Source organism: Hemitrygon akajei, chromosome 11, assembly GCF_048418815.1.
Source record: "Hemitrygon akajei chromosome 11, sHemAka1.3, whole genome shotgun sequence".
NCBI lineage: Eukaryota > Metazoa > Chordata > Chondrichthyes > Myliobatiformes > Dasyatidae > Hemitrygon > Hemitrygon akajei.
The window spans coordinates 64,269,787-64,284,175 of NC_133134.1; the positions used below are offsets into that span (position 1 = coordinate 64,269,787).

The 14,389-nt window shown below is 40.4% G+C and overlaps 1 protein-coding gene across 3 annotated transcripts in view; it reads right to left on the reverse strand.

Annotated features, from left to right (window-relative positions):
- ints1 (integrator complex subunit 1) overlaps positions 1-14,389 on the reverse strand; it is a 180,311-nt gene that overhangs the window by 161,302 nt on the left and 4,620 nt on the right. For all 3 annotated transcript variants that reach the window (XM_073060973.1, XM_073060972.1, XM_073060971.1), the window contains exons 4-10: positions 13,474-13,670; positions 9,401-9,538; positions 8,381-8,540; positions 6,880-6,988; positions 5,975-6,161; positions 3,968-4,113; positions 88-229 (exon numbers count right to left, since the gene is read on the reverse strand). In XM_073060973.1, coding sequence (XP_072917074.1) covers positions 88-229; positions 3,968-4,113; positions 5,975-6,161; positions 6,880-6,988; positions 8,381-8,540; positions 9,401-9,538; positions 13,474-13,670 — 1,079 coding nt within the window. The remainder of the gene's footprint in view (positions 1-87; positions 230-3,967; positions 4,114-5,974; positions 6,162-6,879; positions 6,989-8,380; positions 8,541-9,400; positions 9,539-13,473; positions 13,671-14,389) is intronic.

A 14,389-nucleotide genomic window follows, 5' to 3' on the forward strand; every position in this document is an offset into this window, starting at 1 on the left:
TATGACCTTCTCAGGGACAAAAAAAACAAAACTTCTTTAACACCTTGCATGCCACCAAATCCATTGGACTGCCTGTGCAGGACTCACCTTGGGGGCTAGTTCAGGATTGTGCTGCAGCACCGTGTAAAGGACTTGCATGTTGTTTGGGTTCCGTGCATTTGACAGCTCATTAAAAATGACAAACTTCACTAGTGTACCCAGGTTATCTCGATGGGCATTCAGCAATTCCCTAAGACCAACAGTAAGCAGAAAAGTTACATTGTGTGACAATATTTTGTATAATTAAAGAGAAGAAAAAAGATCCCTTGGATGAAGAAGTGCTTATATCGAACCTTCAAGGACCGATGAGTGTCACAAAGCTGTTTATATCCTGTATGGTGTATACTAAAGAACAAGTAAGCAAAGCTGGACCTACGAACACACCAGTTGCTGGATATCAAAAGTAAAGAAAATGTTGAGTTAATCTTAAAGGTCAGTTGTAACACAAACAAGAAAGACGCTGCCAGTATGGGCCCCCATCACCCAGGACATGGCCTGTTCTCATTGCTACCATCAAGGAGGTGGTACCGGAACCTGAAGGTGCACACTCAGCTATCCAGGAGCAGCTTCTTCCCACAAATACACAAATTCAACCAATTCAACCAACCGCGAATCATGAAAACCCGGAAGTGCTCTTCCAGCACTTGTTGTTCAAGCATGTACAGACTTTTTTATTTGTCATTATTCCCTAAACAATGCAGTATAACAACTATTTTACATAGCATTTACACTGTATTAAGTATTATAAGTAAACTAGAGATGATTTAAAGTATACGGGAGGATGTGCGTGGGTTATCGTGGATTGGGATCAAATAAATCGGAAGTTCTCTTACTAGGTAAGTCGGAACAGGTACATCCAGTATTATTTAGTGTCAGTTAGTCAAAAGTTTGTCTTAGTATATAGTATATATTTTACCTTTCTATGCATATAAAACACTTAAGAACGTATGTTTCAGCGCCAGGCTCGGGAACGGAAGTCCCGAGTTCGATCCAGTGACAAATTGCTCCCAACTGCTCTTTCCACTGTGCCGGGTTGATGTGGAGGATCAAAAACCCAAAACCCCAAAACCCAATAATTAAACTACTGCGTTGCTTAGTAATAATTGTAGCTTTCATCGGGGCAGGGCCTTTCTCACTTTATCCTTTAAAATTGTTCCGATTGTTGACCAATGAAGTCTAACGCTTTTCCAATGACTGATGGTGTTTCACCTCTTTCTGATCGTTTTATTATTTCCACTTTATTTTCAATTGTGATCATGATTTTTTTTGTGAACAGAAACACTGCAGATTCAGAGCTCTGACACTGGGTCTTAAATGTCCACCGCACTGAGACAGGTTAAATAAGGTCTGGGTTTCCGCTGGGTCCTAAGGTTCACTGCATTGAGACAGATTGAATAAGGGACTTGAGCATCTGCGAATTTTGGTATCTGTGAGGGGTCCCAGAACCAATCCCTCGTGGATAAGGAGGGCCGACTGTATACATATATATCTACACACACACATATTTTATATATAACAGACATACATACATTTACATATTTACTGTAATTCACAGTTTTTTATTATGTATTACATTGTACTGCTGCCGCATGAGAACAAATTTCACGACATATGCCAGTGATGAAACCTGATTCTGATTCTGAGATTTAACAGAGAGACAGCTTTGCTGAGGTAGGGGATAACAGTAGTGTTTTTAAATGTCTCAGAAAAGCTTAGGAAAGATGATGCTCACATTACTATCTTGAATTCTTACCTGTCACAAAAACTCTGCAGCAGTCAGGTTAAAGCCTGGTTATCCAACTCAGGCACAACAGGATCCAACTATAGGTATTGGGACCAGAATGGGGACTCAATAAAGAAAGCAAAAAAAAAAGGCCCTACAACTTGAGTAGAGTTGCGATTGACTTTGGATGGGGCAGATTGTCATGTACAGGTTGAGTACAGGTGGGGTTTGGTTCTGATTTTTACTTTATACCCAAGCACATACCAAGCCTATTTTATACAGTTCCAGGACCCTATTTTATACAGTTCCAGGACCCCCCACAGAAACCAAATAACGCGGATGCTCAAGTCCCTTATTTAACCAGTCTCAGTGCACTGGACAATAGGACCCGGCGGCGCAGCTCTGAATCTGCAGTGTTTCTGTTCATGAAAATAATCATGATCACGATTGAAAATAAAGTGGAAGTAATAAAGCGATCAGAAAGAGGTGAAATGCCATCGGTCATTGGAAAAGCATTAGGCTAGTCGGTCAACGATCGGAACAATTTTAATGGAGCATGTGAAAGGCCCTGCCCCGATGAAAGCTACATTACTAAGCAACGCAGTGGTTTAATTGTTATATGGTTATATAGTAGGGGAGATTCAAACAAGAGGACATGATTTGAGAGTTAGGGGGCAAAAGTTTAAGGGTAACACGAGGGGGAATTTCTTTACTCAGAGAGTGGTAGCTGTGTGGAATGAGCTTCCACTAGAAGTGGTAGAGGCAGGTTCAGTATTGTCATTTAAAGTAAAATTGGATAGGTATATGGACAGGAAAGGAATGGAGGGTTATGGGCTGAATGCGGGCCAGTGGGACTAAGTGAGTGTAAGCGTCGGCACGGACTAGAAGGGCTGAGATGGCTTGTTTCCGTGCCGTAATTGTTATATGGTTAATTATTGAAATACATACGTTTCTTAAGTGTTTTATATGCATAGAAAGGTAAAGTACATACTATATACTAAGATAAACGTTTGACTAACTGACGCTAAATAATACCGGATGTACCTGTTCTAACTTCAAATCCGGCTTAAAGAGGGACTCAGGAATGGTACTTGTTCATAACCCGGGGACTGCTTGTACTTTAAAATCATCTCTAGATTATTTATAATACCTAATACAATGTAAATGCTATGTAAATAGTTGTTATACTGTATTGTTTAGGGAATAATGACAAGAAAAAGTAGTCTGTACATGTTCAAACAAGTGCTGGAGAGAGAATTTTCGGGTTTTCCCGATCCGTGGTTGGTTGAATCCGTGCATGTGGAACCCGCGGATAAGGTGGGCTGACTGTAATACATAAATGGCGAAGAATCATGATAACCTGCACTTTCATGGTATAGTGTGCCACCTAAACTCCCCACTTTGAAGCTACTGCACAGAAGTGCAAATTAAATTGGACGTGGCATGGAGAATTAAGTGCATGCTAAAAGGCTGGGATTCTGTGCTGCAGGCTGATATACAAAAAAACACACACAAAATGCTGGAGGAACTCAGCAGCTTGGGCAGCCGCTATGGAAACAAATAAACAACCGATGTTTCAGGTTGAGACCCTTCATCGGGGCTGAGAAGGAAGGGGGAAAACACCAGTAAAAAAAAAAAGAGGGTGCAGGGGAGGGGAAAGAGGCTAGCTGGAAGGTGAAAGGTCCAGAGCTGGAGAAGGAGGAATCTGATAGAAGAGAGAGGACCACAGGGGAAAGGGAAATTTCATTTTTATTTTTATTTGTTTCCATAGATGCTGCCTGACCTGCTGAGTTCCTGCACCATTTTGCGTGTGCTGCTTTGGATTTCTGGCATCTGCAGACATTCATATGTTTATGAGATACAAAATGTTCTGGAGCCATGATAGTTTAGCTGTTCTACTGACCATATTACACTTCACCAAGTTCCATGTAATCAGAGAAAATAATGCCAGGTTTAAAAAGCACCCTCAAAATCCATCACTCCATTTACTCACTGTGATAACACATTCAACATACACAGCACTTCTTAAATATCAAAAATCCTCAAGGTTCTTAGCAGAATTTTTACCTTCCTAGTTTGAGACTTGGAAACTAAGCATCTTCTGAGCCAAGGAAAACAATCATGTCAATGAAGCCTGACAGTGATACAAGATTCCAAGTCCCTCTCAGATACCTTTACAAGACGTGCTATATTTCTGGTACTCACTTTATGCAGAGCATGTAATGATTCAGCAAAACCTTGGGCTTGAGACGGATTTTGATGAGGTTTGACATAACCTCCATGTCCTCTGTACCATGTGAACAGCAGTTGGTGCAGACTGACATCAGCAGGTCCTGAGCTGGACGGGTCAGCTAACAGAGACAAAAAAATACAGTTACACATATTCAGCAAGGTGTTCTTTCAAACTGACATATGCAAAGCGCAAAATTCAGGTCCGAATCTCCTCTCTCATAAAGTTCAGCTCAGCAGTAATTCTAAAGATTACCAACACAAAAAAGCTGAATTAAGTTTAGAGAAAGAGGAATAAAGAAAGAAAAACTCAATACAGGTTATCCCCAGGGCATGAGAGGGCTCCATTTTTGTGAACTGTTCATAACCCACACAGTTCTCATGTCAGAAATGCCATCACCCGGCAGATGATGCCTGCAGCTCCTCAGCAGCTGGCAAATCCATCGTGTCATTCGTATGTGTGGGCTGTGCGTAAGTTAGGTGTTTGTAACCTCAGCAGTACAAAAGACTGATTTTTCCTGTTAACTGCCAAAGGTTTCAAATTTCCTCAGATGATTCACAGGAGCATTATAAAATAATTCAAAACCCAGAGGTGCATAGATGTTAAGGAGTAAAGAGAGAGGTTTGGGAAAGGAAGCCCAAAGCCTCAGTCTTTGGCAGTTGAAGAGACAGCTGAAAGTAGCAAAACCATAAAATTCAGGCTCACAGGATCCCAGAATTGAAGCAGAACAGAATGGATGAAAATACTACCAAACCATGGAATAGAAAGGAGTTGTAATTAAAGAGATATTTGCTGATAAGGAGTAGGTCAACAGTCACAGGGGTAATGGATGAATGCACAATTAGACATTCACATTCAGCCCATCCAGGAGTGTGCTGACAGCCAAATCTAAAAATTATAAGCTTGGATCAGAGGTTAAGTAGCAGGTGAGTTGAGACAAGGAAGGATTCAAACATGAGAAAGTCTGAAGATGCTGGAAATCCAAACCAACACACACAAAATGCTAGAGGAACTCAGCGGACCAGGCAGCATCTATGGAAAACAGTACAGTCGACATTTCGGGCTGAGACCCTCCCTCTGGACTGGCATTCCTGATGAGAATCAAGCAACCTTAGTGAAGAGAAAACAAGAAGCTGAGACAAAGGTAAACACGAGGAAATCTGCAGATGCTAGAAATTCCTGCATTCCACCAGTATTTTGTGTGTGTGGCTGAAGCAAGGGTATAGTGTGACTGAAAGTACATCACGGAGATGTTAAAATTGAGAAGTTTATTCAATTATAACATAATTCTTCAAGTTCATGTTAGTAAAGATGATAGGCTACAAACTGTCTCTGACCACTGTCAAAGAGAGATGGAGTCTGTTCCCTAGCCTCTGAGTTTATAACAGGGACTGAACACACGGCTATAATACTCAAGATGCAGGAAATTTCTTCCCATCCAATGCTCCATTTCAAAGAAATTAGATAATTAGAGATAGCAGTACTCAAGAATAGTGGGCATGGGTAAAAGGAAGGTGTCACCAGCCTACAAGCAGAAGAATAGGATGAAATGCATTATCCTTTGTCACAATCGCTTCCTTTGATCCAAGACATTTTTGGGCTATGATAGGGTCAGAAATCTCATGGGCGGAGCTGAATAAGTTGCAAAAGAGATGCATTTAGGACACTACAGCCAAGAAACCTGAGGAAAAAGTATTCAAAATGGATGTTAGCTTGCAAGGTCAAAGTAGGTCAGTTGCGCTTTTGTGAGGAAAGACAGATGAGGCCAAACAGAAGTAGAATCTGGAGTTAGATCAAACATATCCAGTATATTTAGAAATATCCCCTCGAAAGAAAAACATTTCCAGTATAAGAGAAGGCATTGCAGAAGCTGGAAAATTCCTTTCCAAGTGCCACGTTTAAAATAAGTTCATTTTAACTTCTTTTTCAAATCAACTGCTAACTCTTGATCTTTACTTCTACACCACCCCATAACATCCCACCTTTGGGTTCTGCAGCCACATTTCTAGCCGCTGAACAGCCATCAGGCGAACTTCCTTATAACCGCAGGTAGCAGTGAGCAACCGTAGCAGATTCCGCGATACGTTATCCATGGGCTGACGGCGGTTGAGTTGATCACGAAGCATGTCAATTACATAATCTTCCACACTCTCGGCCAAGTCCTCATACCTAGAGAATGAATCAGAGCAAAAAAATCAAATCTGCTGCAGAATAACTCACAGAGGTTACAGTTTTGGGAAGGATATCAGACAGAGGTCCTGGAACTGTGTTTTGGTGCACACTTGAGAAAGGTTTTCCTACAAAATGGAACACCACGAATAGCAGGTGAACAAGAATTACACAACTGAATCTGCCTTAATTAGTCATCATGAAGAAGTAGCAACTGAACTGTAATGGAACATAGACCAATGCAACACAGCCTGTACCTAACTGATCTGTAATAAATCACAAGTCAGATTCTGGAGGTACAATAATTTACATGCAAAGCCAAATGATCAGTCTAAAAATTAGGTCCTTAATGTATTTTCCATAGTCTGAAAAATGAAAATTACAAAAAGCTGCTAAATGTCAATTAATTTTCAATTTTTTCCTGCCATATTTGTTTTACATTTTCTTATCCAAATGGGAACCTAATTACCAAAGAGGGGTTTCTTCTCTCATCAAACCACATTCCCACCCCATGCAGATCACCACCTGAATAATTCCAAAGCAAACAGTTACTATTGAAAAGGCTCAAAGATATACTTAATCAATTCATTGAATTCCTTAAAATTCCTGTTAAAACATCAGGGTTCATTCTCTTCTCAGTTGTATTCACTACCTCCCCGCCACCACCCTATCCAAAACATCCATGATCTGCCACAGGAATATCCTGACAGGCTCTCACCTGGGCATCACCTGACCTGCCTCGATGTCTGGACTCAGTTTCTCTTCTGCAATAAGCAGCTCAGCTTGATTATCATCATCGTCTGGCGTAGATGGATGTGGACTCCCACCTGTAAATTAGTCAATAAAGGAAAAGCAGCTGTCTCAAAATAAAATAACTTTAGAGATCATAATTGCAAGGTTATCATTAATTCAGTAGAAATTCCTTTACTGAGAATGGAGAGAACGAAGACTTGGAGAAGTAAGGTTGAGGGCAATATCTCGTCCATTTAAGGAAACTAACTTAATAGTGAGAAGGAAATAAACAATTTTGCTGTCAGAAGATTCATGTGGACCATGAATACCAGCATGACCCAGATAGACCAAATTTCTGTACTTTTAAAACCGTTACAACAAAAACATATCAGACATATGCACAAAATGTACAGAAGCTAGAGGTACATTGTTTCATTGTATGTGGCAATGTAGAGACTGGAGCATTCTGGGAAGAGGTACAAGCTATAATCAAGAAAATTATTTCAAAACAAGTTTCACTGGACCCTAAACTCTTTCTGTTGGGTTTGTACCTAGAGAATCACAATTACAGTAAAAAAAAGAACAAGCATTTATAGATTTCAGCTTACTTCATACTAAAAAATGTATTGCACAATTATGGAAAAGTACTCATAGACCAAACACTACTCAGTGGATAAGGCAGATGTTATAGAGTCTCCCATTGGAAAGGATAACCTATATATTAAGGTCTAAACAGCAGATATTTGAGAATATATGGAGACCCTTCATTAACTATCCCAAGGATTTGTACTTAACAGAAGATTAAAAGAGTATTTCCTTCTGCAGACAATGCAGCTTCCAAACTTGTAGAAAAATTATATTATTTATTTATTGATTTTTGAATTGTATTATAAATACCTGTTAAATTTTACACATTTTTTATATATAGATTACCACTTGTTGAAATAGGAGTAGCATTTTTTTGTGTGTGTTGTCTTGTTTGTTGTGTTAATACAGCAACTTCTGTATTTTCTGAATAATATAGTATAGGAAGGTAAAAGCTGTATTTCATGGTATTAAAATGCAAATAAACATATTGTGGCAAAAAAAAACTTTACTCAATTTTAATTCCAAGCCCACATCTAACTACGTAGAGTGCCACTGACTATACAGAAGGCTCTGGCTATTCTCCAGTTATATACTTGAGATAACTAATACAAAGCAATGAGGTCTAAACAAGAAGTAAGGAAGGCTTGGAGTGGAGGAAAGCCTAGGATTGGCCTTGACTCTAAATACCTCCAAGAATGCCATTAGATAGCCTGAAATACCCCATCCTTCACTGATACTTGGGAGAACTGGGATTTGGGAGAAACCTCCAAAATTACCCGTGGAATCAGTCAGCAACAAATGGTGATGAGGTGGAAAATGCCGAAGTAAAGGCTGCTGGGAAGGTTATTACGGTTTGAGGTACATTACAAAAATGCATTTAAGGACACAGAATTTCTCACCTGCACTGAGATCACTGCCAATCCTGCCCCCGTCCGCCTGTAGCAACATGCTTTTTGGAGACACCTTTGTGTTAAAAGCAGTCTGAATATTTTCAACAAAGGTCTTGCACTGGGGACTGTCCACCCAAATACGTTCACCAAGGGAGTCCTCAATATACACCTGAAGGAAAGCGTTTGAAATGCTGTTTTCAATAGGTTTGAGTTGCAAAGAAAGAACTCATGCAGTCTATCTGATCACCACTTTCATTAGGCAATTACAAATCCACCAGAGAAAGCTAATTGGAATTAATATAATAGAAACATGATATACCAGAATATAAAGTGACATTCGTCACTCAATGCCTCACTGCATTGCATGAGGTGACGTGGTTAATAAGCAGAGTTCTTCAGTGCTGGGGGAAGGACTTCTTATGATAGACATGTTAATTAGGGCTCTACCTGCCTTCAGAATGAAGTAAAAAAAAAGCAGTAGGATTATCTGACAAGAAGCAAGTGATTTCTCTCCTTTGTCCTCAACATTAACTACCCCTCCAAAAAAATTAAAAGTACAGATGATCTGTTTGTTTATTTGGTCGCTAATTTGAGGGAGTCTCCAACATTATAACCGTGACTACACTTGCAGAAAGGATTTTATAGGATATAATCATTTGAGACACCCAAGTCCATACAAGGCACTGTATAAAACTATTTTTGTAAAAGGGCCACAGAACAGTGAATGAATTAGGAATACAGACTATGTCATGAAAAGCACTTTGATTCGCTGTGCAGTGACGAGGCACAGCATTCCCCCAAAACTGTACCAATGAGCAAGCAAAAGATGCTTGCTATAACCTTGATTCTACACTAAGCAAACACAGTGTAGTTTCCCACCATAACTATGATAGTAAGTCAGCCAGCCACAGAAGCCAGTTCACAAAAGAGCTCACCGAATTCCCAAAATCAAAAACTAAAATTGAAATATGACATGGAAATGAGTTGAAATGACAAAACATGCTGCTTCAATGTATAAATTGGCCATACCTTGACAAAGATTTCAGGCCAGTTCTCATCTTCCTCGTAGGCTGCCATGAGGAGATTACAGGTAAGCACAGAAACCAAACTGTTGCCTTTTGTTTTGAAATTAATAGAAGCATCTCGTCGGAGCAAACTGCAAAGGGCCTAAATCAAAGATATTAAATGAACATATCAATGTCTGCATAATGGTCTGCTTCCCTCACTGCCTTCATAAAGGAGGATGACAAGAGCTCAAGCAACACATTAAGTTGTAAAGGAGTTACAAAACAACCATGTGGCTCAAGTGATTGATACTGACGTTAACCCACACAATGAGCCTGCTCTACTCCCTTATCATTTAAGCATTCCATGCCTCTCTATGTCAATCTGAAAACTTCCCCTTAAAACATTACATAAAATTAATTATGCTGACTGTTGCCAAAAATCAGAGCACAGATCAAGAAGGTGACAGATTTGGTCAGTTTCCAATCTTGGCTCAGTCAGAAAATCATGGATTCAGAACCCATTCCAAAGAACCTGAGCTATCATAGTTGACTGAGATGAAATGTTAAGAGAGGTGCAGACTTTCAGATGTATAAAAAAGGATTCCATGGCAACATTTAAGTATTTTAATCCATATTTGTTCATCAAATGACACTTAAGAAAATAGATATCTGTTTATTAGCACAATGCAGTTTACATAGTTATGGTATATATATAGATAGTTGTTTGTGAACCCTTTGTAATTACTTGGTTTTCTACATTAATTACTCATAACATTTGGTCTGATCTTCATCTTAGTCACAATCTGCCTAAAATAATAACACACTAACAATTGTACTACTCTTCAATACTGAGTACACAATTTATACATAAACCTTCTCGGTTCAAAAAATTATGTGAACCTCTGGGGTAATGCCTTCAACAAAAGTGTCAGGTGTTCCAATCAATGAGATGAGATTGGAGGTATGGGTTGTAGAGGTGGCCTGCCCTATAAAAAAAAAGACACACAAAGTCAGGTTACTGACAGAGCCTGCTTTTCTCAAGAAAGATCTGTTTACATTCAACATTCCTTGATTAAAACAAATTTCAGAGGACCTTAGAAGTATAGAGATGCATGAAGCTGGAAAAGGCTACAAAAGCATTTCTAAAGACTTCAGTGTTCATCAGTCCACAGTAAGAGAAATCGTCTGCAAATGGAGGAAATTCAGTACTGTTGCTACTCTCCCTGGGCGTGGGCATCCTGCAAAGATCACACCAATAGCACAATGTGCAATACTGAAGGAGGTGAAAAAAGAACCCAAGGGTAACAGCAAGAGACCTCCAGAAACTTCTAGAACTTGCTAAATTCTGTTCATGTGCCCACTATAAGAAAAACACTGAACAAGAATAGTGTTCATGGAAAGACACCATGGAGGAAACCTCTGCTCTCTCCATAAAAAAGTTGCTGCATGTCTCAAGTTTGCAAAAGACCACCTGGATGTTCTACGACACTTCTGGGACAATGTTCTTTAGACAGATGAGACAAAAGTTGAACTTTTTGGCAGCAATGTACATTGCTATGTGTTGGAAAAAGGGTATTGCACACCAACACCACAACCTCAGTCCAACTGTGAAGCATGTTGGAAGCAGCATCATGGTTTGGGGCTGCTTTGGTGCCTCAGGGCTTGGACAGCTTGAGGGAGAAATGAATTTAAAGCTATACCAAGACATTTTACAGAAGAATGTCATGGTAGTGGTCTGTCACTTGAAGCTTAATAGAATTAATTAAGCTATAAGATAATGATCTGAAATATAAGAGTAAATCAACAACAGAATGGTTTAAAAAGATGATTTGTGTTTTGGAGTGGCCAAGTCACAGTCCAGATCTTAACCCAATTCAGATGTTATGGCATGACCTGAAGAGGGCTGTTCATGCAAGGTATCCCAGAAATATCGATGAACTGGAAGAGGTTTGTATGGAGGAATGGTCTAAAATTCCTCCTCACCGTTGTGCAAGCCTGATCAGCAACTACAGGAAATGTTTAGTGGAGGTTATTGTTGCTGAAGGAGGTTCTACCAAGTCAAGTCAACTTTTATTGTCATTTCAACCATAACTGCTGGTACAGTGCATAGTAAAAATGAGACAACTTTTTTCAGGACCATGGTTTACATGACACAGTACAAAAAACTAGATTGAACTACATAATAAAAAAAAACAGAGAAAGCTATACTAGACTACAGACCTACACGGGACTGCATAAAGTGCACAAAAACAGTGCAAGCATTATGATAAATAATAAACAGGACAGTAGGGCAAGGTGTCAGTCCAGGCTTCGGGTATTGAGGAGTCTGATAGCTTGGAGGAAGAAACTGTTACATAGTCTGGTCGTGAGAACCCGAATGCTTCGGAGCCTTTTCCCAGATAGCAGGAGGGAGAAGAGGGATGCATGGGGTCCTTCATAATGCTGTTTCCTTTGCGGATGCAGCGTGTAGTGTAAATGTCCGTGATGGTGGGAAGAGAGACCCCGATGATCTTCTCAGCTGACCTCACTATCCGCTGCAGGGTCTTGCGATCCGAGATGGTGCAATTTCTGAACCAGGCAGTGATGCAGCTGCTCAGGATGCTCTCAATACAACCCCTGTAGAACGTGATGAGGATGGGGGGTGGGAGATGGACTTTCCTCAGCCTTCGCAAAAAGTAGAGTCGCTGCTGGGCTTTCTTTGCTATGGCGCTGGTGTTGAGGGACCAGGTGAGATTCTCCATCAGGTGAACACCAAGAAATTTGAGATCTCTACTGAGGAGCCATCGATGTTCAGCGGAGAGTGGTCGCTCCGTGCCCTCCTGAAGTCAACAACCATCTCTTTTGTTTTGTTCACATTAAGAGACAGGTTGTTGGCTCTGCACCAGTCCGTTAGCCGCTGCACCTCCTCTCTGTAAGCTGACTCGTCATTCTTGCTGATGAGACCCACCACGGTCGTGTCATCGGCGAACTTGATGATGTGGTTCGAGCTGTGTGTTGCAGCACAGTCGTGGGTCAGCAGAGTGAACAGCAGTGGACTGAGCACACAGCCCTGGGGAGCCTCCGTGCTTAGTGTGATGGTGTTGGAGATGCTGCTTCCGATCCGGACTGACTGAGGTCTCCCAGTCAGGAAGTCTAGGATCCATTTGCAGAGGGAGGTGTTCAGGCCCAATAGGCTCAGCTTTCCAATCAGTTTCTGAGGGATGTTTGTGTTGAATGCTGAACTAAAGTCTATGAACAGCATCCGAACATATGTGTCTTTTTTGTCCAGGTGGGTTAGGGCCAGGTGGAGGGTGGTGGCAATGGCGTCATCTGTTGAGCAGTTGGGATGGTACGCAAACTGCAGGGGGTCCAGTGAGGGGGGCAGCAGGGTCTTGAGATGCCTCATGACGAGCCTCTCGAAACACTTCATGATGATAGATGTAAGTGCAATTATTAAATACAAGGATTCACATACTTTTTTTAAACCTGGACTGTGAATGATTAAACAATGTGTTCAATAAAGACAAGAAAAATACAATTTTTGGGGCATTTTTACTTTAGGCAGATTTTGTCTGTCTACTATTGTGACTTAGCTGAAGATCAGACCACATTTTATGTGTATTTAATGCAAAAAACAAGGTATTTCCAAAAGGTTCATAAACTTTTTCTTGCAATTATATATATAAAAAGGCTATCATTTTCCTTCAAATTAGTAAAAAATAAAACATAATTCACTGTAAAGCCCTTCGGGATTATCAAGAGTAGAACATGCATTATATAATGGCAAATCTTCTTTCAATTTGTGTGTGGACATTTCCAAACATAAAGACAGTGCATACACAAAAGTGAATGGTTCATTCAGATATTAAGTAATGAACCAGTACTAGCTCTTTCACCTCACAAACCAGAAGTGACAGCCTTAACTTGAAGGTCACATTATAAATGAAATCCCTTATTCCTGGAACATCCAAGTAGATGTCCTATGCACCTGCACTCTTCCTATGGCCTTTCTTTCCTCAAAATGGTGTCATTACCATTCACGGTATTCCAGTTGAGGTTCTCTTTTATAATTGCCTTTCCTGCCTTCCTTCCCACATAATCTATATCAACCCTTACCTCAATAACACCTTCTGTAGCAAAGACATTGGGTTTAATTTTGGCCAAATACATCAGGCTGAGAAACAGTGTCGTGTCTGGCTTCACCCGATTGAGTTTCATCTGCTTCACTGCTCCACAAAGCAGCCCTTCAATGCGGTCATCGTTTCCTTCCAGCTCTGCTGCCTCTATCTCATCCAACAACGTCGCTGGCGGGACTATTGCAAAACAAAGTAAAAAAAAAACACATCACCTGCTTTCTAGAACAGAAAGCCTAAGAAATATTCTACCACATACCAATGTTCACAGGCTTTGCTTCATCATTGTTAAAGTCAGGGATTTCATCATCACCTTCAGTAAATGAGTTATTAAATTATAATACCTTTTAGCTGGGATAATAGAACAGCTCCTTACAGCTGTAACTTTCCTAGTTCGTGTGTACTATGGGTGGCACAAATGCACAGCTGGTAGAGCTGCAGCCTCACAGTCCCAGGGAATGGGTTCAATGCTGACTGTGAAGAGTTTGCTTGTTCTCCTTGTGACCCAGGGGTTCTGATTTGCTTCCATGTTCTATCAACATGTAGATTGGTAGGTTAAGTAGTTATTGTAAACGTCACAAATTTTTGATCCTATGTTATTAATATGGTATACCGTGAGTATTTAACAAAATTAAGTTGTCTCATAACGCATGTGACCTGCAGCACAAGCTCACTCTGAGTCAGAAAGCACGCCACCACGATCTGGACTTGCACTCCAGTGCAGTAATTACATAGTGCTTCACTGTCAAAGGTGCTATCTTTCAGAGCAGATTCTGAACCACAGCCTCATCTGTGCTCTCAGGTGAGCATAAAGGATCCCTGGAACCATTATGAAGAAGAGTGTGAAAGGTATCCCCATCACCTTAGCCAATATCCATGCTTCAAATGAGATCACTCAA